The sequence below is a fragment of the Antechinus flavipes genome, chromosome 1 (assembly GCF_016432865.1).
Source record: "Antechinus flavipes isolate AdamAnt ecotype Samford, QLD, Australia chromosome 1, AdamAnt_v2, whole genome shotgun sequence".
NCBI lineage: Eukaryota > Metazoa > Chordata > Mammalia > Dasyuromorphia > Dasyuridae > Antechinus > Antechinus flavipes.
In genome coordinates, this window is record NC_067398.1 from 548408605 (window position 1) to 548435789 (window position 27185).

At 40.3% G+C, this 27185-nt stretch overlaps 1 protein-coding gene across 2 annotated transcripts in view; it reads right to left on the bottom strand.

Annotated features, from left to right (window-relative positions):
• JARID2 (jumonji and AT-rich interaction domain containing 2) overlaps positions 1-27185 on the bottom strand; it is a 312614-nt gene that overhangs the window by 18986 nt on the left and 266443 nt on the right. For both annotated transcript variants that reach the window (XM_051970653.1, XM_051970654.1), the window contains 7 exons: positions 21627-22686; positions 17511-18016; positions 12805-12897; positions 7874-7992; positions 7328-7398; positions 5979-6093; positions 1591-1696 (listed from right to left, as the gene is read on the bottom strand). In XM_051970653.1, the coding sequence (XP_051826613.1) occupies positions 1591-1696; positions 5979-6093; positions 7328-7398; positions 7874-7992; positions 12805-12897; positions 17511-18016; positions 21627-22686 (2070 nt within the window). The remainder of the gene's footprint in view (positions 1-1590; positions 1697-5978; positions 6094-7327; positions 7399-7873; positions 7993-12804; positions 12898-17510; positions 18017-21626; positions 22687-27185) is intronic.

Consider the following 27185-nt stretch of genomic DNA (forward strand, 5'->3'; position numbering starts at 1 on the left):
TTCAGCAGGCCGGGCTAACAAAGCAAATACCAGCGTCAGGGGGGACTCTTCCGGGACATTTCTTTAAAATGCTTATGATGACTTTCAACCTTGAACAGGGAAGGAAAACCAAGGTGGCTCAGCTGTGAAATCTACTTCTCAGGAGGTCTTTTCAAATGGACCTATCTCATCTCCCCACGGGGTAATACAGAAAGTAGACCTTGCAGTTGACTCAAGAGAGCAAAGAGACCTGAAAGAACTTGTATCCCTTCCTAAGCCTCAATGGGTTATAGTTTAGAAAGAAGATTTTGCTTCTCTCAAAATGCCAAACAAGTTTTGCTGCTATAGGTTTAAGGATGGCAACAAAAACCTATCGACAATTATTAAGCAGCTCTGGGTCAAGGCACTATGGGATACATAAATATCTGCCCTTAAAGAGCTTACAATCAAAAGGGGAAGACAGCATGCAAGCAAATATATACAAAGCCAACTATGTGAGGATAAACAGGAGTTATCAAAGGAAAAACACTAGAAATTAAGAAGCCAATTCCATTCTACCTGTTAGAGTCTCTACAGTTTACATGTTTGTGGGTTTAATTCAGTTCACCAAACATCTAACACATATGAAGGGATGTCTAAATTTGACTGTATTTGGACCCTCATACTCCAAAAATCACTCTCTACCCCCCAATATTGCCTCTCCAGAATTCTCCTGTGTCTGGGGATCCGAAGATTTCCTCATCTATCAATTCCACTCTGATTTCAAGGGCCAGCCACACTGGCTCCCTACATGGAGAGCTGCATTGTCTGTGATGTGAACCATCCAGTCTCATTTTAAAACCTTTACTATGTTGTTGTTGTTTTCCCTCACACAGTAAGTATATAACAAAACCAAATGGTTTTTCTATACCAGAGCATGAACAAACCAGACTGGTCAAGTGGCTTTCTTGGAAAGGAGGTGGTAACTTTGGAGAACAAAGTAGGGATCTTTTCAGAATCCCCCATCTTGGAAAGGATCCCCCTCAAGAAGGAGGAAAAAAAGTTCAAGAAGCAACAAGCTGTCAGCAAAAACATAATCCCCTACTGCTTTCTGGAAATGGGTTAAAAGAGATAATAATAATCAGTCTCCTGGCATCTTTCTCTTTGCCCCCAAACTTGAATGCACCACTAGCACCTACAGCTCAAGTACCTAGGCATGACAGAGAGAACAAAAGAGAAGGGTGGATAGGAATTAAGTGCAATTCATGAGGCTGGTCAGAAAACCCACTCCTGAACAGCATTTAGAAAATGACCAAGTACTTTACCTGCCAAGATTTGCAAAATAGAAGAAATATGAAACCAAGAATCTTCAATCCCCAAGTTTTCAAAAAGAACCCTTTGACTTGGGACATGAGCCAATCTTTCCTTCTAGCGCAACAAGAGGGAAATCCTTCTGTTTGCTTATTTTTCCTTCAATTCCAAAGGAAACTTTGTTTTGGACCTCGAGGATTTAGCATAGGTTTGTTCTTTGATTTGTTTTTGAAACAGAAAAGTAAAATAAAACAAAATAAAAACTGTGAATCTAATACAAACTTAACATCTCCCCCAATACCAAAAACAGATAGCACATACCATCACATTACTTTCAAGCATTTCCAGCCCTGGTGTGCCATTAGCTTGCAACAGGGTATGTACCACATCTTCGAGTTTGTTTTCTTCCTCAGCAGGAATGCAATACCTGAGAGGAGGATGGGGAGAAAGGAAAAGAGAGAGAGAGAAAAGAGGAAAGATTTTACCAAAGCATTTAGCTGGCATTCCCAAACTTTTGACCCAAGGCTCAGGCTCATTTATTCTGTGCTGAATGAATAAACAAGAAATCAAAAACAAGTTCTTCTGGAAGGTTGCCTTAAAACACAGGGAATAAAGGGACTGTTTGGACACAACTCTACAGTCAGATGTATGACTTGAGCTACACATGAGCCACAAAATAAAGCATTCGGTAATTCATTCTTGTAGCTCCCAGGCCCATTTCACACAGCAATGCCATAAATTCCCATAGGACTATCTCAGTGGCTTCCACCAAGCACTCAGCCAAGCCACAACCCCACGAGTGATTCAAATTGCTCATCTTTTATGTATATCTGACCTACACTGCAAGCCAAAAAGCTTTCAAACACAAAACAGATGTTTAAAAACCCCCATAAATCAGAAACAGACACATCTGTAGGTTCAAGCAGCCTTTGGTAAAATTTCCAAATCTACCTCGTTCAGTTCTTGGCTAAGTCCCAGGTTCAGAGTCCTATGCTTTGCCTGCAATAGATGAGATCACAAACATTTAAGTGGGGCTGTCAAATATGGAACCTCAAGGTGCCTCGTCACCCCTTCCAGAATTAACTCCTGGGATCAACTCCAGTTAGATCTTAGACAAAGTTCTGAAATGTCATGAAGAGAGTTCTTGAAGACTATGACCACATCTACCTTACACAGTTATGACTTGCTCTTCTATGAATATCTCCTAAGGAAGTTTTGTCCAAAAGAAGGGAAAAAAATTCATATTAATACAATGCTTTTGAGTTTAACAACAAAAAAAAAGCCCCACCACTTTCCAGGCTTCCAATGATCTCACAATTTGAAAGGGACCATTTGCTGAGAGACAAGAGCTGTATCACAATTTTTCAAAGTTTTTCTTTTCTTTTTCTAAGTTTTAAAATTCACTTTCTTCTCCTAAAACTCTTCAAGATCGGTAAAAGGGATGAGCGTTATCAGAGAGATGTTCTAGGGAAAAATAAAGAAAACCCAAAAGAGAACAGTTTGTAAGATACATCTTTCTGGCAAAAGGGAGAAGGAACAAAACTGAACTCTCAAAATGTGTGTGGAGTGGGGGAAGGGAGGAATGGACCCCATAGTGTGTATCCTTTTTAAAACACTTGGTGTCAAAGTGCAATCTACACCAGTGGTGTAAAACTCACATACAAACAGATTCCTCAGGGTCCATATTGACTTAGAAAACCACAAATTAGAATTATGTTGTTGGGGTTTGTTTGACACTTCTGCTCTACACTTATATCTACATGGACAAGAGGCCTATAATCTATTTAGAGAAAAAGGAAAGACACATTAAAAGTAACCATAAACAATATGGTTGTGTCAAATTGGTGATGGACATAATGAAAATTATAGGCGCTTAAAGAAAGGAATGATTGTTATGGCTGGAGTGCCTGGGAAAGACTAAATGCTTGAAGAAGGGGAGTTTTAATTATAAATAGCATATCCAAAGATGTGAAGATAATTAAAAGATGAGGATAATGATGATTTTAACAGTATTTTATCCCCCTTTCAGGTTTGCAAAGCACTTTACAGATATCTCCTTTGATCCTCACATTTAGGTGCTATAATTAGCCCCATTTTACAGGTAAGGAAACTGAGGAAGACAGAAATTAAGTGATTTCCTTAGCTGCAAAGCTAGTAAGTGTCTAAGGCCTAACTTGAACTTAGTTCTTCCCAATTCCACAAATCCAGCACCTTATTCAGGACACCATCCCAACAGAATGCATATGGTACATTAATACACTGAAGATTTATATAAGGCAACAATGAAAGGAAAGGCTGCAAAGTCCTACTGCAGAGGGTCTTGAATGCTAGGTCAACGCTTCAATAATGAAGCTGTGAAACTTTAGGCAACAATGTCATTGAGCAACAATACACCACTCTGAATTAACTCCACTAAACCAGGAAGAAATAAATGCAAAGAGGTTATCAGTCAGAGACTTGTGCTAACAATTCAATCTCAGTATATTGATGCCCATTATGTTTACAAGGATGAACTAATCTCCAGGAGCCAGTCTCTAAATTGTTGCAAATTACCAGTGTAACTTTTTGCTTTGCAAATTCTGAACAAAACAAAAATGATCAAATCGAAAACCTCAAAACTTTCTAAGGCTTTGTTTGGAAAATATGGAACTGGTCCCTCTGCCCCCAAGAAGGCGAAGATAAGGAATGTTAACAAACCTCAAATAACATCACCACACCCAGAGACTATCTGCAGGAACATGCTGATGAGCCTTGGGGTACAAAGATCTATTTGCATTGGCTTCCAATGGGGAAGGGAAAAAGGTACCAACACAGGAAAAGAAACTGGGCTAGTGAGTTGTGCTTTTAGAAAGCAGACTAAGCCAATGCAAATGGAATCTGGGCCTGCAAAGCAGGGATGAAGTTCAGTAAGTCAATTTCCTTTCTCCTCAGGGTCCCTTTTAGGACACTCCTGACAGTTTCCCTTGACTCTGAGATCCAAAGAAGAATACACACAATGCTTACGAGTGTTTTGGATTCTTTTTCTTTTGACCCACTGGACAGTCTTTTTTTGACAGATTGCAAGTTTTAAAAAGGGCCTTATGGCAACCTGCCAACCAGGGTCACTCTTAGGTGCTTGTGATGACATCATTATAAATAAGGGTCATATTCAGTTTCATATTCAGTCATATTCATACTCCCTTGCCAAGTAAAGGGAGTATCAGTCATCATATTTAAATTTTTAAAAATGTTATTTTAACTACAACATTTTCTGTTACTGATTTGTGATTTTAAACCCCATGTTTCTAACCAAAATCATATGTTTCAAGCAAAACCACTCACCATAAAACACTGATCACATCTCCCCCCTCTAACTCTCCTTCTTAGTTATGAAAGGCCAAGAAGTTGTTCTATATTTTCCTCTAAAATGTCCCTGGCTCCCACTCCATCGAACTCTATTATTGATGTAAGTGCATGGGGAATAAAACAGAGTAGAACAATGGCCCTCCAAATGTCCCAGGGATGTGTCACAAAGAATGTAGAGCAGCCTTTCATTTTAAAACAGTATTTACCCAATCAGGCAGAACTCTAGCCGGCCAACCTAACATCCCCAATCTGGTCCTCCTTTAAGTCAGAAAAATCTGGCAGCCTACGCTTGCTAAGGACATCCTGCAGGAAAGCTCAAAACCATCTCTCTCAGTGGCTGGTAAAAACTTGGGACAATTACTAAATCAATTAACAATGAAACAAACCATAGGCATTCTGCATGAGCTCTCTTAAAAGTATCATCCATGTTTGTAAGGTATTGTCTACTACAACTTAACCACCTAGGAAGTAAAATTTAAAATGATCTCCTAGACGCACTAGTTCCTTGTAATAAATTTGGGTTTTTTGTTTGTTTGTTTTTAAAACACTGTTCAATCAATCAGCCCATTAAGCCTATAACATAGGGACTGTGGAATAATGTGTAGACTGGTCAACTGTAAGGATACAAGACAGCACACGGCATGTGCATATATTAAAATATCTCTCTGCAATGATTTCCCATCTGCCACTGATGAACAAACACAGAAGCAAAAGCCCAAACCTCCTCATCAGTATTCCTCATGGCAGATACTGAATGACAGCAGCCAGTGGTAGGCACAGAATGTGCAGCCACAGGACAGTTAGGTAGGCTGGTGGGACGATACTGGGAACACAAGCATCTCTCCCGAGGGAGAAGCGAGATTCCCCAGGACCAAAAACTGAGCAGTCTCTGTATCAGGGCTACAAAGAACTGGGCGCCTAAAATCCACCCTGAAAAATGGCTGCTAGTCCATTGCTACAAGGCAGCGACCATCTAGAGGACAAGGAGCCGGCAGGGGGGCGGTCTGGAAAGTGTTTTCATACTTCACGCTACTGCACCGCTAAAAGACAAAGAAAACTTGCTACTCCTGAAAACACAGCTCGGCCGGCTCTCCTTGGCTCGGCGCTCTTTGAAGACCAAGTAGCAGAAACAAAAGAAGGGCTCTTAGTCCAGGCTGGCCACTCTCGGCCCCACCAGATATACAGAGAATTAAAGGGGATTCATAACAGGCCCGGAAAGGCTGGCCCCCCAAACCCCAGCTCGGGCACGGGGAGTTGTCAGGAGGGAGGCTGGGACACCAGATCTGCTCCCTGGGAACCTCCTGCAGGGCCCTGGGGGGAGAGGGGCGAGAGCCGGTGCGGGGGCGGGGGACAGGCGTACTCACCAGATACAATCAGCACCAGTGTGTAAGTAGTCGATGTATGGAAGGTGATTTTGGTCTCGAGACCAGCATGAGGTAGAAAAGACCATGCCAATATTTAGCCAGGGAATTGTCACTCCTACAACAGAAGGGCAGCAGATAAATGGGCGGTTGTCACATTCTGCAGTTAAGTAAGGGGGGGGAGGGAGTACTGGGATGGAACACTGTATACTGCACCCCTATGGGGGAGGAAGCAAGAATCTGATGAGTAGTACATACTGGGAAAATAGCTTTCAATGCCTCAGTTTAGGAGATATCTACAGAATAATAACTTCACATTAGTCACTCAATTAGCTAATATATCTTTCAGGGGGCAGATGTAGAAAAGTCAGTGGTGATCAAAGTACACAAGCACAAAATTTTTAACTTTTCTGAGCTGTAAAGGGAGGAAAATATTACTTTTGTTCTTAGATGCCACTTGTGAAAGGGAGAGAGAAGGCTTCCTGATGGGAAAGTGACAGGAATAAAAAGTGGTCCAATTGAACCAAAGTTCTGCCTGTGCACCAGGAAAAATTTCATCGAATTTCACAGTTGTACATCTCTACAGAAAAAGATCAATACTACTTGGTATTTCTTAACATTTTAAGGCTCTGCTTTCCAAGAACTAAAATTTTCTAGACGCTCTACCATCCAAGGGAAAAGAGATTGGACTTTTAGTACCTCATATATAACAATACACTATTTTGAGTTCATCTTAAAATGTCAATTGTAATCTTCAAAGCAAAAGTTCTCAAACTTTAAAAAAAAAAATCTATTTGGCAGTCTAGTTATAGCTAAGGATCCTTTTTAAGAACTTTTTTTTTAATTCAAAAAAGAAAAAGAAAACAAAGGAATCCAATTATAATTTAATATAATCAAGGGGAAAAGTAAACTGTTTTGAATTTGTTTTTAAATTAGTAGACACTACTTGATGCCTGCTTTAAAAAAAAAGAAAAAGCAAAAAACAAACCACAAAAATCCCCTTCCATTTTCCAACCTCCATGTTTCCAGACTTTTAGAATTTCAGGATTTGATAAACAATTTCAGGTACTACCTCCTATCCATATCTTATGCTTCATCACTTTATAAATTTTTTTCAAATCCCCCCTCCTCCAGATGTCAGCACAATCTATGGCAATACTTTTAAGGTCGGTTCTTTAAATGTTATCCCTCTAAACCTTTAATAATTTATTTAGATTGACCTTTGAATGGAATTCTCTCAGCTGTGGGAACACTTCTCTGCAGAAGCACAGCTGTGCTCCATATCGAGTCTCCTAACGCAGCCTGACAGTGCAAACAGCCCCAAAGAATAATGGGGAAGGAATGGAGCTTACCAGGAACAGCACCAAGATGACGCAGGATGGATCCTGTATTATTAGGAAGGACTGTGAGATTCCATCCGTGCCTGTACAAGGAAACCGCAAAGATTACATCCAATGTGTACACCAGGACTTTTGACAGAAACTTAAAGAGCTCAAGATGATCCATCCTTCTTCTAGAGCTAGTGACTGCAAAAGCTCAATGATAAGCATGGCCTATGAATCAGGCAACATAGCAAAGTGCTAAGATTCGGGGTTTGGTGTAAGCAGAAAAATAGAACTTCTTAGTTTCTATTTTCTGTTTACCAATAGTTCAACTATAGCGCACTTATGTGACACACCCTCAATAGGCTATCTGCATTGGCAGAAAGTTCCCACCAGTTCTTCTCAAGGTGCCACACTCAAGGCTGAAGACAAAAAGAGAAGGGGGAAAAAGCATTTCCCAGCCTCACGAAGTTTCGACTCTACTAGAGCACAAGAGAAGTGTTTCCTTTGGGACAAGCTTTAGTAACCAGAATAGTTAAAATTTCATCAGTTTGATAGGAAGAAAACTAACTGCACCTTGAAAATGGTTCTGATTTTCCCACTGGGAATCCACTTCCATGCGTGTTGGTATCCACTTTCCCACAATGCACTGCTACATGACATTCTTTTTGTTCCACTAACTTCCAGTACTCTTGCTGTAAGCAAAAAGAGAAACAGAGGGTATGGGAGTGGTGGAGGTGATGAGACACAAGAGTCTATTTAAGGTATAAATATCCCAAATGACAAAGACGGTCCATAGGAACAGATCCAGAGGATTTTTTTTCTTTATTATTATAAGACCATTTCTTTATAAGAGAACAGAAAAAGAGAGCTGAGTATTTGTGTTTTACAACTTGGTAGGTTTTTGGTTTTGACAAATAATACAAAATTAACATTTTACTTACAACATAGCCTTTGTATATCTGATTATCAGAGAACATACTATGATGTTCTCTGGTAGATGGTAAGTGACTGCGGACAGGAAAAATAAATGATAAATAAATGTGTTATGTTCACACACATAAATTTTTTTGGGGGGGTGGGGTGGGGTGGTGGTGGTAAGGCAATCGAGGTTAAGTGACTTGCCCAGGGTCCCACACCTAGGAAGTGTTAAGTGTCCTGACTCCAGGGCTGGTGTTCTATCCACTGAGCCACCTAGCTGCCCCATACACATACACTTTTATGTTATTTTTTACTTTGTGAAAGGGAAGCAAGAATGTATGATTTAATCCAGTCTTTTGCATGTAAAAGCTGCTTGATAAATGTTGGCTAAAGGTTGCGGGAGAGTCCATCAGTTATTCTGATAGTTAGAATAGAAATTACTTCAGGAAACCATTAATAACAAAATAAAAATAAAATAAAATATTTGGTTTCACTGATAGAAAGATATAAAAGGTTTCTAATGGGCCTGAAAATACTTTTCTACAAATCCCAGGCAACCAAGAGTCTGACTAATTTATCATGGTACCTACTACACATCCAGGGTAATCTTGCCAAGACCTGCTTAAGCAGAATTGCAATTCATCTGTCTACTTAGGAGTTCACATTTTACTATTATGATGGCACAGAGTTCCTCTGGAAAATCTCCCTGTTCCAACTTAGGCTCATATTCTACTTCCTTCACATACTTGACAAGGGCTGAATCAATTTCTTCTCATGATACGCAATGGCCCACGAAGTTCTCTGCCCTAGTGATCCTGTCCTGAGGTTTTACAGAAGATCCCATGAGATCCTTCTATAAATCTGACATAACTATAGTTCGTGTGTTTGCCTATGTGGGAAACCAACTACATGACACCATTTTTTTCTTCTGTGTGTCTCTGAAAGTTGAACAACTATTCTAGCTCCTAAATCCAAAGCAAAACTATCAAACCTTACTTTTTGGGCACACAATCTAAAAATACAGGTAGAGTCGTCCATTGATGATCACTCATAGGGCCTTAGATAACCATCTGTGAATAACACAGCACAACATGTATTCCATATATATATATATAGTGTGAAGCATTATCCTAATGGAGCAGAGACACTAGGCAAACTCTCTTGAGGCACATATTCAGCTTTCCCCAAATCATAGATTTTTTATTTGTTTGAAATTATCATAACAAGAGGTCCAAAAATACCTTCCATAAACTTGGCAAGATAAAATAGAATGAAAATATCAAACCCCTCTGCTAAGATGTTAATACCCATTTAAGGAAGTGAGTATAACACAAACTTACCAATATAATGCAAAATTGAGCTTAAAGTCATTTTTAATAGTAACAAATTTATGAATATTTTGTTAAAGAGAGGACAAAATATTTAGAGCAGCACTATCAATGGTAGCAAAGAAACCAAGTAAGTGCCCACTAATTAAGGGCTAAAAAATTAAGGTACATAAATGTAATGTAATATTACCATGCCTTAAGAAATGATGAATTAAATGAATGAAGAAAAGCCTGTAAAGGCTTGTGTGAATAAATGGAAAGTGAACTAAATAAAACCAAGAAAACATTATATACAATGATTACAATTATAAACAAAGAAAACAACAATTAAAAATGAATGCTGTGGAATGACATGACAAAATAAGCCTAAGAGGATAAAGATACTTCTTCCCTAATTCTTTGTAGAAGTGAAGGACTAGAGGTATTGCACACAATATTAGAACACGATATGTTAATTAGTTTTAGAGAAATTTGCAAGGGGATGTGTTGGGGAGAATAAGTTTAAAAGCTAGCAATACAATAGATAAAGATTTTAACACCAAAGTCAAAGTGTAAAATCATGTATTCTTTGGATTGGCAGCTTTCATGAAATTTCTTTTGTGGTAGGAAGGTCTGTGGGGTTATTTATTAAAGAGTATCTTTTATTTGGCAAAATAGACATCAGTTCTCTTAAGAAAAAAAGATCCAAATTCATGATGAAAGACATATAGAATATAGTAGAAATCTAGACTTGATTCAAACTGAATCAATTCTAATAATGGCTAGTTTCCTCAACCATTTTCCAATATTATAGCAAGAAGCAACAGACTATACACTGCTGGTGCAATATGTCCTCAAGTCTTACTACCGATATATCTGGGTGGGATAGGAAGAATGTGAAATCACTTAATGCTGTGCTTCAGAGGGGGGAAGAGACTGAATATAATCAACAATATTGTTTTATTCTGAACAGAATTTAGTGAATGGAGGCAGGGGATGAAGATTTTAGTCAGTGTTAAAACTGGTAGACATTGATTTATGGGTATGGAATATCATATATAACCATCAACACTACTGATAGGTTTTGCTTAATTTTCCCCCTCTTTATTACTTCTTTTTACTTTCTATTATAAATGGCACTCTGGGAAGGGGTAATGGGAAGAATAAAGGGGAAAATATAAGTGATACAAAAAGAAAAGTTATCAGTAAACATAAATTTTAAAAGCAGTAGACATCTATAGAAATGTAGAACCAAGAAAAAAACTTCAGAGTACCTAGGAAAGACAAGAGACACACAAGTTGAAAAGACCCAGGCTAAAACTATTTTCCAAGTGAAGTGGGCAGGAAAGAGAGAAAAAGCAAGGAGAATCACCCATAAGCCACCATTCTTAATTCTGAAGCATCAGTATTGTGGGTTGTAATGCAACTCCTCTTCCCTGAACAGCATTAAATGATTTCATCGTGATCCTATTCCACCTCCAACCTCTCAAACACAATGAATTACCACTTAAATTTGCAGTGCTAACAAATACTAATTAGTTCCCCACCCTGAGCCCAACATCAGCACCACAAATGCCACCTGAGATCTGAAAGCTGAGCGGTGATGGTGTTAACTCCCCTGATCTCACCAGCCATATGTGTTCCAGAATCAGGACTCAGTTGACAATTTGGTTGATGGGGCGTGAGGAAGCATAAACGCTAGTTCACTAACCAGAGCCGTATGGCACCCTCAGTTCCAAGAGTGGGAAACATGGATTTGTGTCTCAAGATACACACGTGGCCCAAAATGTGTGGTATTCAAAAGGCATTCTCATCACCTCAAGTGCATGTAAGGCCACTGTGGAAGGCACTCCAGCAGTATGGCAACAGGTGCCCAGTCTTAAATAACTGGCTGGACTCAAAATATTCAGTCAACATTTAAATAGATTTTCTTTGGCTATCTGGTTTTTTAAAGTGAATAATAAGCTGATGACTACATCATCCCTATGACAGAGATTTGAAACATCTAACATCATCTTAGCCAACATGGTTTTTTAAAATTAACCTCTGAAAAGCTTGTTTGTGGGAATAATTTTCAAGTTTTCATGAAGAAATCCTAAATTTAAATGCAGTGCCAAAGCAAAAAGTGGAAGAAACTTAATTCCTTCTTAATTTGGACTACCTCGGGTGGAAGATCATAAGAAGCAGATCTAGAAGTCACCACTTTCAAGAGTCTAGCCTTTTGGAGGATATCCACTTAACAGATGGAAGAAACAAACTAAAAAAGGTCAAGTGACTATCCCCAGAGTCACTCTCTGGGGAGTGTATAGCAGGCCCAAGGCTGGCAGGCAGACTGCCGAGCAGTCTCCAACCTAAACATGAAGGAGAAAGCTTCCATCTCCCCCTGGCATGATACACAATAAAAAGATATTGCTTAGCCTTTTCCACTTCTAGCAGAGACTGGGGACAAAATGAGCTCTAGAGCCTTGCTCGGTGCTTTCCATTAACTCTGCACTATTTGGGAGAGAGGCAAAATTCATCTGACCCCTCTTGACTGTAATGCAATTTCCCTTGGATGACTAATAAAATTAGCTGTAATATCCCAATACTAGTGTACTTTCCCATGATCAAAAGCATTACAAAGCACCTATATGTCACATCAGACACTCAGTGAAGTAAGGTAACACATGGTTTCTGTCCTTGAAGAGCTTAACACAGAAGCACCCTTCAGTGGTGTGAGCAAAGATTTCTTACTGTCTTTCAAAAATTTACACTAACTCGAAGAATAGATTTGGCTGATGCACAAAAACAGAAATCTGCCAGTTTCATAAAGTATGTATACACACACACACAAACCCCAAAGGGATTCAAACAATCTCTTGCATGATGCATTCTGAGAAGGGAATCTGGGGGAAAACTAAAAATGAAATTAAGAGTTGTAAGCCAGATGTGAGGGAAGCAGTTCTGTACCTCACATCAGCCTGTGATCTACACTTTCCCATTCCAAACAGTCAAGCATTTAATCTTAATGATTCCAAACTATGAATAAAAAACACAGACATTAATCAAACCGAATTCTGAATTTCAATATACCATGTTTGGCTCCCAGTTTTGGATCCCATTTGAGGTCAGGGGAAAAAGAGAACTTGTTTATCTGCAGACCTGCTTACATAAACACTGCTACCCAAGGTGGATCTGAAAAAGCATTCCTCTCAAGGTCATCCCGATTTTGGAGTCAGAGACAGATACAGTTTCCCCCATCACCCCCCAAACCTCTAGGGAGGCTACCATTCCCCTCACCTCAATTTCAGCTGCAGCAGGTTCTTTACCAAAACACATGTTCATGATGTTTCTTGCCGTTCGATAAAAGGTTGTTAAAGAAACCGACCTTCCCTAGACAAGGGGAAAAAAAAGAAACATACCAAAGAGGCTTAAAGACATGAAGCTTAAGAAAAAGCACACAAATGCATCCTCAACCCAGCCATGGCTTCTATGAGCCCACTGCTTTGTCTCTCAATCATCCCAAACTTCTCTGATTCAAAAACATCCTCTGAGAAGTCTTTGGTTGCCTGGCACTGAGGGTTCAAGAAGCTTAGTCCACTAGGCTTCCAAAGCACATCTGTCTCTTTCCCCAATTTAGAAGCAAAATCAATCTACTGTAATAATTGGGAATAAGCAATATCAACAATATGCGCCCAAACCTCTCTTCAAAAAGCACCATTAGTTTCAAAAGTCACCTGCCAAAAGATTTATAGCTATGTACACTTATATCCATGCTCAATAATTTTACATAAAAGAAGATTTCTATAAATGCAGGACAGTGACCCCACTCATTCCCGTAATGGGTGAGCTGGTGCTGCTGGAATGAAGGATGTGGGTACCAAGTGTCAGAACGTCCCAGCTCTTATTGTTCAGCCTTCTGCAGGCAAGCATTGTGTAAGGGACAGACGTAGCAGCCACCTCTCATGTGAAGAGGGTTCTACCCCCAGAATTAAAGCGGTAAGATTTGAAGCCCGTATTGGTGAAAAATCAACGGTATCACAGTTAAATTCTCAAGCACCTGGGAAAAGGGCAAAGACAAACCCACTGGTTTTCTGAAAGGAAAAAACAGTTTGGCTCTTTGCCTTTCCTCAGTGAAATTTTAGAAGTGAAGGACTGCTTCAGATTCTATCCGAGAATGCTTAGTACAAGTATCACTTTGTGACTGCATACCTCCCTGAGCCTGCTTTCTCACAATGGGTGTGTTTTCCAAAGTAACATGCCCTCAGCTCCCTTGTCCACTAACTACTGCATTTTATACCTGGTTAAAGTCAAAGGTCTGACTGCTTGATCCAATTTGGACCAGGATCTTTGGATGTTCAGATGTAACGAAAGTATTTTCCCTTTCTCAGATGTAATCAGACCATCTGCCCACTTCCTCCAAACAAACTTTACATTATGAGTTAACAAAAAGGACTCTTATTTCCCCTCATAAAATGCTCCTGCATTCCCCCCCTCAGACATTTTTAACTTTTGCCAACATGTGCCAAAATTTACTGACCTGAAAAGGGGAGGGGATCTAATACCAAAGAGCAAAACATAGCAAGTCTTCTATTTGGGTAGAAAATACAGCAGTAGCTTACACAGTAGAAAGGACAGCTAGGTGACAAAGTAGATAGAGTGCTGAGCTCGGAACAAGGAACTCATCTTCATGAGTCCAAATCTGGACACTAGCTTTATAATGCTTGGCAAGTCATTTGTTTGCCTCAGTTTCCTCATCAGTAAAATGAGCTGGAGAAGGAAATGACACACCCCTCCAGCATCTGTGCCAAGGAAAATCCAAATGGGTTCATGGACATTTAGATACAACTAAAAAGCAACTTAACAAACCCCCAAAAAGTTCAGCTCAAATACCACCTCGTCCTCATAGGAAGGGCAGCTAGATGGCAATAAATAGAGTACCATCTCAAGAGTCGGGAAGACCTGAGTTCAAATCCAACCACAGTTACTTACTAGATGTATGTTTCTGGGCAAGTCACTTTATTCTGTTTGCCTCAGTTTCCTCATCTGTAAAATGATATGGAAAAAGAAATGGCAAACCACTCGAGTATCTTTGCCAAGAAACTCTAAATGGGTTTATAAAGCAAAAAAAGATGTAAGGTTAATACGAAAAAATGTTGCCATACCTACTATTATACTGGTTCCTGAAAATGTCTGAGGTCAAATTAGAATTCAAAAAAAGGAGTCTTCCTGACTGCAGGACTGACGCGCTTTCCACTGTGCCATATGCCTGCCCTATGCAAACCACAATCTTTAAAAATCACCTTCAAAGAATGTGGATTAACAGGGAAGGGAAGAATGAGCTAACTGTGATAACAGAAGAAGCCTCCTTGAGTTAATTTAAAGATCCCACACTACCATCTTTTTTGTAACACCCAGGGATTCAAAACTTTGCCCCTTTTATGGCCTTGGTAAACGAACAGGGTGTGTGTATATATATATATATATATGTGTGTGTGTGTGTGTATATATATATATACACACACACACACAGGAAGAAAGCAAAAACAACTTCCCTGACCAAATGGCTCCAATGGCAAAAGCTATGATCCAAATAAGGAAGCTGTATTTTCTGAACAAAACGAATGGCAGCTTTCTTTCAAATGAGAACATTTGAAAACTGATGGCCATGGTATGTGGCACCTAGGAGACACTTAAGTGACCATTCACTGTGCCCTGCACTCCTCTTTCCCTCCACCAAAATGTACATGTGCCCCCATGTCGAAAGCCCCTCTGAATCTTCTCCTCCTTCAAGGCTAAGCTCCAGAATTACCTCTGCACAGTGTCCTCTGACTGCCCTCACTCCAAGGAAAAGTCATCCCTTCACAAACTCCCCTCTTTTGTCCAGATCTCTCCTTTCTGACTCTCAAATTCTACCATCTCTTTGTGAAGATTCACAGAATCATTTTTCATCCATTTCTGTTAAATTAAAATCCCCTTGAGAACAGGGGCTGTGTTCATTTTTGTATTCCCTAAGCCAGTACTTCTTAGAATCCCTTTAAAATGTCAAAAATTATTGAAGACCTCTCAAAGAAAATTTAAGAATATTTCAGTATTTATCGTATTTAAAATTAAAACCTCTTGATATTGTTATGAAAAGAGTTTTGATCTTGCAGAGGTTCCTGAAAAGGTCATGGGGAACCCCACAGGACTATAAGCCAAACACACTGCCATGAAAATCAAAGTTCTGGATTCAAATCTCTTTCAGGTGATTTATAACTGATTCTTAAGCTCCTTGTGCCTGGACTTCTTCATCTCTAATATGAGAAGAAGTTGACTCAATAATTTCTTTGAGGTCTTTTCCAACTGTAAATCTATTACACGATATTTGTATAAAATATATATTGAATACCTGGTGACATAGCTACAACTCAGAGAACAAATAAAGCTGTGAAAGGGGGAGGCCATCCATAAGAACTTTTGCTCCCCTTATTACAACCTGTCCTCCAACCTCCACCAAACCATGTAGTATAACCAATAGGGAAGGGGAAGGCACCACCTCTCTCACAAATTTTTACCAAATCTTTAAAGGAGATCTGAGAATATATGGAAGCAAATGCTCCATTTGCTATGCTAAATGCTATGAAGAATCTTATAAGGAGTTAGCTAAGAAGTCTGGAAGACTATATTTGTAAGCACCTCCAGCTGGGGGTTAGATCCCCAACATTTTAGATACCTCTTCCATAAGATGGATTTTAGGTGGCAGAAACTCAAGCAGTATCATTTTTTGCCATCAGGTCACTCCATATACCATGGAAGGACTTAATACTCTTGTAAAGTTTTACTTAACTACTACTCAGTACATATCAAATTCTCTGCTGCTCAGGCCAGAAATTAAGCTCACTGATGGGAAACCAGCCGGCTTACCCAAGAAGGATCTTGTGTATTTAATTCAGCAAAGATGCCGAGGAGTTGGGTTTTGTTTCATTTTGGGAGCAATGAATGGAAGAGAGATGAGCTCGCCATCCCATTTCACACTTCCCAGGTTTGGGGGGGGGGGGGGGGCGGCGCCTGGGTACACCGTTTCCCCGCAGCTTTGCTAGATCACTGAGCCTGACTCAAAAATTACACTCTTGGCCATGGTGCCAATTTGTGAGGAGGAGGGGTGACTGCCAAGCAGAGCTGGTGAGAGAGTCAACACCGCTCTGCAGATGAACACGCCTTCCTTCTTGGAGAAGTAAGTGTTCTCAGGATGGCTTGCACTTAAACAAGATTTGGCAGAAACGGAGAAAACATTGTACGTGTTTCAATTTCTGTTTTCTTCCACTCACACGTTAATGGTGAGATACGTTTTGATAGCTTTATCGGGGCCTGTTCTCTCTCTCTATAAAAGGACCTGGCAGAGCAACTAAGAGCTGGGTGGCAGGAAACTGTGTTGAATATAAATAGGGAGGGAAAGCAAAAAAAATATTTTTATGAAGTTAGGGTTGTGTACTAGAGGAAGAAGTGCAGAACTTCCTCATGGATCTTTGGCTGAGAATAGCTCTTTCCTAGGCAGCCGGCATCTATCAGCTGGGGGTTGGGGGAAGAAGAAATTGATTCCCATCATAAGGATTATTCAAGATGGAACTTTAACAGATCATATAGACAAACCTGGTTGTTTAACAGGTGGGGAAACCAAGGTACAGGGTGAGAAGTGATTTACCCAAGACTAGATAACTGACAGGAATGCCAAATTTGTCTATTGCAGGACTTTTACTTTTCAAAGTGATAAATAAAGGCTCAAATTCACAGAAACTAGCAAGATTAAGTTTCATAACTAGGACTCAAGTCTCTTAGTTCCCAAATCCTTTCCCTACCACACCAGCCCAGCTTCCTTCTAGGCTGTCTTTCAGGACTTGCAAGGCCAAGGCAGTCAGAGGAAGCCCCCAATGGCTCTGGGACCACCCCCAGAGAGGAAGCATTTCCCATGAAAAGCTCCTGGGTCATTCCAAAAGCAAGAAGGGAGAGAACAAAGGCTCTCCTACCTTATATATACACTTGTGGAAGTCATTGAGGACTCCTTTCTCCTCTTCCTCCTTTTCTTTGACAACCTCCTTTTCCTGAGCAAAGAGTCGCCGCCTACCAGTTTTGAGCTGGACCTGGTCCACCTCCTTCAGCTTGTTCCGGAAGCCATTCTTATGGACCACACCATGGATGAGGCCATTTTTGGGCTCAAACCGGGGCAGAGAGTGGAATTTGTGGTAGGCATTCTCAGAGTGGCCCTCCAGGGGGCCCTTCCGCTTCTCTAAGATCTCTTTCTCCAGCAGAACTTCCTTCTCCAGTCTACGGTGCTCCTCCGGGGAAAGGGAGTCGTAGGACAACAAGTACTGGCAGTAGGCCTCCTGCAACTTGGCCAGCCGATCCTGGGCAGTTTTGGGGATGCGCAGCATGTCGGCGAGTTTGTTCCATTTTTTGAGGTCAGTCACTTGCTGCATGCCACCCATCTCATTAATCAGCCGGAAAAAGCAGGCCAGGTCCAGCTCACAGCCTCCTGGAAAGGGGGCATATCATTTTTCGTTGGGGGAGGAGGAAAAAAACAGGAAATAATCAGATGGAAAGTCACCAATCAACATAGATTTCCCCCCAGAATTCTCTTCCCCAATTTTTAGGTTTTGTTCACTTTTATCTTAAAAAAAAAAATTTCTTGGATCATGCCTCGGAGGAAGGAAAGAAACAAGATCATAATAATCCCATTATACAGATGAGGAAAGAGAGGGCCAAAGCCTCAATTAAATGACTTGAGGCAAATAGGCAGAGATCTCTAAGGTACCCAGTCTACTAGATACATTAACTCAAAATTAGCTTTTGACTTGGTGCAGTTCTTCAGGATATGGTATTATATTATGTCAATCTTTTGAAGAAAACATTGTTCGATTCCCTATTAAACAGCAGGAGGAAGAGAGAGACAAAGAGAAGAGAGTATGGGCTTAGCGTGCATGTGGATGGGAAGGTTAAAGTGGGGAGGGAAAGAAAAATACTACTCTTTTCCTACTGAAACCACTGGATTCCGTTGCTAAAAAGTCAATATTTGAACATACACAATTTGAATATGTACACAATTAATTTTCTTGTTCTTTTCAGCAACCATAGGGTAATTTAGTTCTTATTCATCCTTACACGTTCAACTAGTTTAAGATTCCACAATCAAGAATTGTAAATAATGTCAAAAACTAAACAGATAAGTAGAGACAAAAATGGTCTAGGTTAAAGTCAAATCTTACCTTTCTAGATATTGTTGATGGAATGTGAACCAGAAAGATTTATCACGTTGAAAAAGTAAATATTGTGCAACCTCAACCCCTAATAGATCAACTTCTGGATGTTCTCATGTAAAACTTGATTTTAAAAAAAAATACCAAGCAACAAAGGGAAGGAAGAGAATGGGAGAGTATGTGCAAAATATAAAGATATTTGCATCCAACAGCAGGCAGATGAAAATTACACATGGATCAGAGGGCTCAGAAGATGAAAACCAAGTTAATTTTAAACGTAGGAATTCTTCATTTTCCAAAAGAACACTAAGGTCCAGAAAGTTTAAGTGATTTGTTCTCAGCCACAAAGGTGACAAGGGACACAGTGTCAAGATGAGAATCTCATCTCCCTGAAACCCAACCCAGTGCTCTCTTCATACTAAATCTTTCCCTCCCTCCCCTGCCTCTCCTCTCTTTTGCTCTGCCACTCTCCCATCTTATTTCTTCCATATCGTTCAGAGTCTATTATACATGGCAGAAATTTAAATGTTCAAATGGAACTCAACAAAAATATAGAAAATGAAGTCAGGGGCACAGCAACACTTAAGCTTCTCTAGTTAAGAAATCCTCAAAAAGGTCTGACAAAAATCACAATTTAGACATTATAATACGTATACTTTTATCATTTTATTCACTCCTACAAACAAATGCACAACTCTTCTCTGAAGTTTTAAAATCACGAGTTACTAAACTCATATTTATGCATGGACACACGCAACCTTGACAAGCATGTGTACATTTTTACTGAATTCCAGAGTGGTCATCAGAAATGACTAAATAACTTCACATTTTAAATATTTAAGCTGCCAATCTATTGGGTCTGGCCAAGACATCTAATCATGTCCCTGTACTTCCACTTCTAGTCAGAAACCTAGACATCCAAAATATCTAACCCAAGCAAACAAGAGTTTAAAAAACAAACATCAGACCTTTGAGGGGAAAGGGAGAGTTTCTAATTATAGGATCTCAATTTTGAGAGAACTCAGAAGCCATATAATCCAACCACCTTCATTTTACAAATGACAAAACTGAGACTCAAAGACATTAAGTAACACAAATAGTAACAGAAGCAATCATACAAATCCTTGGACTGCACATCTAACACACCACGCCATTGTACTATACAAGGTTAAAAATGGTAAAGTTAAAACAAAAAGGAGATTTCACCCATAACAAACTCGTTGGTTCTTCATTATCAGTGAAGTAAATGTAAGGGGTTAGCATCACCATTCCATTAAGCTCACTCAAAGCAAAAAAAGTTTCATCTTAAATGTCCCTAGGACCTTGCTGTCACTTGGTAACCACTGGGATCCTGAACACTCACTGTGTTGATGTCATACTCCAAGATGCTCATGCTAATACATGAGGCCTGCTTTGCCAACAGAGCCAGTCAGGGAGCACATTGAGAGATTTAAGAGGCTCTCGTTTCTACTTCAGTATGTGTGCATGTATACATACATCCCATGCATGCGTGTTCTCTTTGTCCTTTGTTAAGGTCCTATCACATATCATACTTGACACCAGACCATAAACCAAGAATTCTTTCAAATTAAGCGATTCTCACTCAGGCATTAGCCCTGGCAGCCCCCTGCTGAGAGGAATAATGAAACCTCCATTTTGCAATGAGCCACATTTTACTGCCTATTCCTGATACTCAAAGATTGCTAAATGTGTGCTTGTCGCTGAAAAATCTGTGATCGTCAGTATATGAGGCAGCCAACATGACAACTTTTGTAGCACTCCACCAGCTGAGGCCAAAGAACTACCTTTAGCTGGATCCCAAAGTGAAACTAATGCTGTCAAGAAAAGTGTCCCCATCTCCAAGGGGACAATTCAGTCTGAAGAACATGAAAAATACAATTGCGGACAGAGCAGGGTACATATTAACATTGAGGGGAAGTTTAAAAAAAGAAAAAGAAAAGAGGGGATGAAGGTTGGCTGCTGCTAGGGGGGAGAGGGGAGAAGAGAGAGACATGACAAAACAGCAATGCATCAGCCAGGATTAATGTATATTCAGTGGCTCTTGCGTATGCTGGACCCATCTGCACTGCACCTGGGCTGGCAGGAAATTCCCCAATCTAGTAGTCCAATGATGAATACAAGTTCATCCACAGACCAAGATCAAGTCACCAAGATTGCAGTTGTTAACCCTTCTATGGCAGCCCAAACTCCTGAAACCTCTCAGAATCATATTACTTCATGTCATAATATAGTAATCAATCGTAACAGAGAATAATAGAATATATCACATCACAATAGAATAGAGTATCATAATGGAATAAAATTATGTCAGAATAGAGCACATCACATGATATATTACACATAAAAGATAATAGATCAAAACATCAAATAATAAATATAAAACATTCATCACAAAATAAAATAGATAACAAACTAAATACATCAATATAATATATCCTACACAATATATCACAACATCTGAATAGAGTCAAATATATTCTAAGTAAGAGAATATATCCCAATATATCACATCATAACACACCGAAATAAATTGTATACCAAGAACATTATTATAGCATAGTATGGTATACTCCATGGTGGGTGGGTGGGTGTAATCCAAACACACATGCACAGTCTCACAGAGCCGTGCTTGGGTCAGATTCCCTGTTCCAGGACCACCTTGGACATAGCCTCATTTCCCAAAGCCCTTCCCAGAACCTGCTGCATCATCCTGCAGGAGGCGGGGGCACTGAGAAAAGCCCTGGCCTCCTGAGCCGCTGGGGACCAGCCGCCTCCTTCTCCTCCTCCTCCCCCTCCCCATTCTAGAAAAGGGCTGACAGTGGGGGTGGGGAGGCCTGGGCAGACACACAGAGAGGGGGCGCGGCTTACCTATGAGGGGGAGCTCATCCATGGTTATGCCCTGAGATTTGAGGTGCTTCTTGATGCAGGCCAGCCGCTGCACATTGGGCCCCCAACGCCGGCCCAGCTTGTGGATATGCTGGATCTGGGTCACGAAGCGCATCTCATCATTGAGCTTGCACTCAGGCCTCCAGTCCGGGGGCGGGATCACCCTGCACATGCCGTACTTCTCTACCTGAGCTCGGACTGACTCGATGTAGATGAGGGGGTCGTGAAACTCCTTGGCGGAGGGCCGCAGCGTGGGGATCTCGTGGGTGCCAGCCCAGCCCGGCCTGCCCCCACCACTGCTGCTGCCGCTGCCCCTCTCGTGCTTTCCCGCGGAGTCGGGGGGCTTGTGCAAGGACTCCGTGTGCGAGGTAGAACGATTTTCCCCGGCCGAGGCGGATGAGGCTGAGGCGGCAGCCTCCGCTCTGCCGTGTGCTTGTTTCCCGGGCAGGCTCCTGCCGGCCCCGGCCGCCGCCCGCTTGGGCCGGCTCCTCTCCAGACTCTTGTCGGGCACTTCCTTTCGGACGTGTCCATTCAGCAGAGGCTTCTTGTCGGCACCCGCCGCTGCCTTCTTGCTGGGGGCTTCGGCGGGGCCCTTCATCTTCTTGGGGGGAGGCTGCGCCTTTTCGGCTGGCGGGGCCTCTTCCAGCCGCCGCTTGGAAGTGCGCAGCCCCTCCCGCAGCTGCCTGCCTACCTCCTTATTAGTGCATGACTTTGGGTTCAACTTGCCATTGACCTTGACGCCGGGGGCAGCAGCCCGGGACGCCCCTCCGAGGGATAGCACCTGTTTGCGGGTTTTTGCATTGCTACTTTCAATTTTCCCTGAGATTGTGTGGTTGACGGCCGAACTGGGCTTGTGGTGATTGAGTTTGGTTTCTTTGACCAGTTCTCTCTTGGCTTTGGTGTATGTGACAGTCCCCTTTGTCACCGTTGCAGTGTACTTCACAGTTTTGGACGGTGAAGGTCTCACTTCTCGCATCTTTTTGGCACTGGCTGCACTCGCACCCAGAGAGGACATTCGAGTGATTCCATTTACTTTAGAAACCTGAGGGACAGTGGGGGAAAAAGAGGAAAGGGATGGGGGGAGAAAACATCATTAGTAACAAGCAGCTGGGATGCAAATCCACCCTCTAGAAAGCACCATCAGGGTCCCGGCAAACATGGCTGCAGCTACTTGGCCCATGATTGGGCAGGCCTGGAGCGACCCTGCTGGAAAGCCAGGGATCCATTTCTGAATGGAATCAGAGACCTTTCTGTCCTCTCTCATCACTTAATTGTCTTTTTAAAAAAACCATGAAACAGTTTTACTCTTAATAGACACATAAATTGATACGGATTCATCTCTGTGTAGATATCTATTGAAATCTGCCTATAATGATTTGTGTCTATATAACATAAATCCCTATACACATAGATATCTTTAAGGAGACCTCTATTCATAGAGATAAAGGCATATCTCTATATCAATATATCTATATATTTATGTCTAGATATCTATATCTAATGATAGACATCTATATATATATATAGATAGATAGATAGATGGGGGGGGGGGGGTGTTATAGATATAGATTGCTAGAACGATTTGGGTAATTTGTACCAGGATGTTGTGCTGAGTGTTTTAAAATGATTGTCTATCCCCATTTTTTTTCTTACATAAAATGTAGAGATTCATGATGTATCCAGCAGTTGCAGCTTAGATTACAATTTTCACATTATATGGTTTTCCCCACCATCCAAATAATAAGACTACATGCATGAAAGAAAAATTCTCTCATACATACAAAATTAAAAGATGTAAATGTAAAATCTCCATTTAAAATCTATTTTAAATGTCCATCACTGAAGTAATCTTCTGCCCTCTCTCTAAATATTGTATGTTTTCATCTTTAGGAAACTACTTCTCCATTGACTGGTAAGAAGAATCACTTTTTGTTAAATGTTCCAAGTTACTAAGGCATAGGGGTAAAGAAAAAAATTTTTAAATAATCTCCATCTTTAGGCTTAAAATATTCAAGGTGAACCAACCAAGCATAAGTTTGCCTGGGTAAGATGAAGGTCTGGAATAAGTTGGTGTGGAGGGCTCAAATTACCTTTGGGAGTAGAGACCTCATCCTCTGCAGGAAATGTAGGAGGTTAAGAATAGGGTAGCTAATAAAATGCTACACTATGAATCAAGATATCTAGGTTCTAGCAACAGCTGTTTTAGCAAATGACCCTTGGGCAAAACACTATAGTCTAATGGGCACCTAATGGCAGAGTGATTATAGCACCAGATTTAAGAGTGAAAGTTCCAAGTAGGAATCTTGCTTATCAGGATGAAATACTTAATCTTTCTCAATCTTGGCTATTTGTTAAGGTAGATGTTGGGAGAATCAAGGAAAGAATAGATGTAAAGCTTTTTAATATATCAATATTAGCTACAGTTTGTAAAAATTAAGTGGTTATACTAGATGATTTGTAAGAATCTTCAGCTCACCCTGGTTTCCCCAAAACCACATGCTATCTTGCCCTTTGGACCCGATAGAATCAACTATAGCAAAAGGGAAAGGAAATGCTGGTATACATGGTTTATATGGGTATTCCTTCCTGGCAAAAGACATTTGCTGCTGACATTTTTTTTTAAATGACAAGAAATGTGGCACTTTCATCTTTTATATAATTTACGAAAACTTGTCTCAGACATGCTTTTTTTACATAAAATTTTGAAATACTTTTTATCTACTTGGTATATAGAAATACTAGTGAATGTGTCTCTTTTTTTGTTACTTTCATTTAATCAAAACTGTATTTAAACAGAGGCCCCCCACACACAAACTTGTACATGCAAGCCAAGCTAGCAAACTTAAAAGACAAATTTGATTCCTGCCCCACCTCCTCTGTGTCATGTGGCTGACTAGAAAGAGGGATGAACTTGCATCATACTATACCCAAATTACAAGAGGACACACTTCATTTAATTAGACCCTTTTTCCTCTGCTCTGCCCCCCCAACATCAACTCACAAAGATTCCCAACAGATTCAGGGATACCACTAGCAATATATCACATCTACAAAGGAAATCTCCCCAACAACCTAGGCTGTACCCAGCATCCCTCAAAGGCAGGAGAAAATGGATCCAGGGGACATATGCCCATTTGGGGGGTAAAAATTGGGATCCATCTGGCTACTAAAGAAAAGAAAAAAAAGATACCTACTCCTTTGCCTGTAATTGTCTCTGAAGATCCAACATATCACCAGTACTAAAGAAAAACTAGTTTAAGAAGGCATTTTCTTACCTTGCCTCTGATGGTCTCCCCACCTCCACCCCAGCTATCATCTCAGACAACTGCCCTCCTCCCCCCACTCCCCTCCCATTCTTCTCTCCCCCCTCCCCCCCCTCCCGGATGTATTTCAGCTTAAGGAAGTGCACAGGTCATGGCCAGCTCACCACAGGGGGATCTGGTATCCCTTATCCACATCCAGAGGCAGTGCTTCTAGTGAGCACATGAGAGAGAAGGCATTTCAATTCATCTGAGAATTAGCATAAAACTGGCTAGGGCAAGAACCCTTCAGCACTCATTAAAACCAATCTTGGGGTGGACAACTGCGATAATCTTTTATGGAGTTACTCTCATTTCTGGAGCAAGATTGAGCTTGGCACACATTGGGTTTATTTATTTTTTTCTTCTTTTAACCTTGCTCTTCCAACCTAAACCTACAGACAGACCAGGACCAACTTAATGAAAAAATAGGTGTTTGTAAGATCTAAGGGGGGAAATCATTTCCTCATGCTTCAAGGAGTGTAAAAAGTTTCCAGGAAGGCTGCTCTGCCAGAGTCCAAGGGCAGAAAAAGGGGTAATTAAATCTACCAGAATTAAATTTAATTTCAGGTTCTTCCCAGAAGAATAACCATGAAGCTTCGGAACCCAAATCTTCCAAATATAATTTCCAAATAGAATTGTTAGCCCAGATCTGATCACTAGAATCTACTATGCCCATAAGCCCAAGCTCTAATAGCAAATTAAGAAAGCCAATGTATAAAAATCCTTTATAGATTCTAGTCTCATCTAAACATCTGTGTTATCACCTACAATTTCTGACTACAATCCTCTCAATCACACTAGTATGACAGATGTGCTGAAGTGACCATGAATTTAAAATTTCCTTCTTATATACAAGACTGAGATGAATATTGTTGGGATATAATATTTTCTCCTCAACATCATTCTGAGAGGTTTCTAAAAGCTGTGTTGAAGGGGATGTAACCAATACTTACAGTCTTGCAGTAAAACAATACCTTAATTTTCTTGAAGTGGGATTTAAGATGAAAACTATGAAATCCCTCAGGACATGAAGCCTCTCTTTGTTCCTTTTTTTTTCTTGATAATAGAATTTGCATTTAAAAAAAAAACCCCAACATATGGCAATGTGATTAGTTTGAGTACCTGACCTCTGTAACCCCTTCCAATTTTTATGTATAGTCAGTATAGGTTTGCAATTAATTATAGAAACACACATGTTCATAATTCTAAGTCTTTAAAAAGTACAATGAAGTTACATCTATAAGCTATTTTTGGCTAAGTAAATGGAAATTGTTTGATACTCTTAAGACTGCTGTAAGGCAGGTAGGCTAAAATAATTTGTACATTCTAAGAGAAGATTTTTATAATGCTTTCATATCCCACTAGAGGGAACCATTGAGCTGAATTTCTTCAACACTGCCCAAAAGAGAACCAGCAAGTGAATAAGCCAAAGAGTGAAAACATTTGGAGACCTGTGGTGCTTTACACCTTTATTTCCAATTTGGGTTTCTGTTCCTCACCCCACTCCAAAAAAATCGGAATTATTAGCTCTATTTTTCCCCCTAAGGTAGCCGCTTTTACCTTCAATCATCACAGAAAATCCCAAATGCAAGGATTGCTAAGTAAAGCATATGTGTAAGACTAAATAAATAACCCCTTCATGTGCAGCTGAGTTTTCTAAAATTGCATTCCTATATGTGCCTCTCAATCCTACTCTTTAGACACAAGGAAAAATAAAAATTACTTTTTGAAGGGAGGAACTAAGTCGCAAAACCAAAGTGAACAGGAAAATCTCTTCTACATTAACTTTAATCTTCCTGGAAAAAAAAATATATTTTCAACTTTTTAAAAAAGAGATCACTTCACCTTCTTCTGCAGTTTGTTCAGTCTGCTAAAGGGAAGACTGATAAAATTCCATTTTTTTTCCTGCCCAGTTTGGAAAGCTTCAAATGAAAACAGGGACCTCGCTGCCCAAGCAGAAATACCTATCAAATCTTTCACAATATAATTAATTGAAGGTGCCCACATTTTCATTTAGGTAAAAAGTCTATAATCCCACATATACATCTGTTCTTTCTTTCCAAATCTTTCCTAGGTGAAAAGCTCATTTGTTTTATCTTGCTGAAATTGTTACGGCACTTGAAATGAGGTGCTATTTTGGGCAACAGAAGGGAAAACATCATTAGTGCCATTGTGAACAACCTAGCACACCCAAAACACTGAAGAAAGGAAGTGTATACTGCATCAATGGCAATTAAAG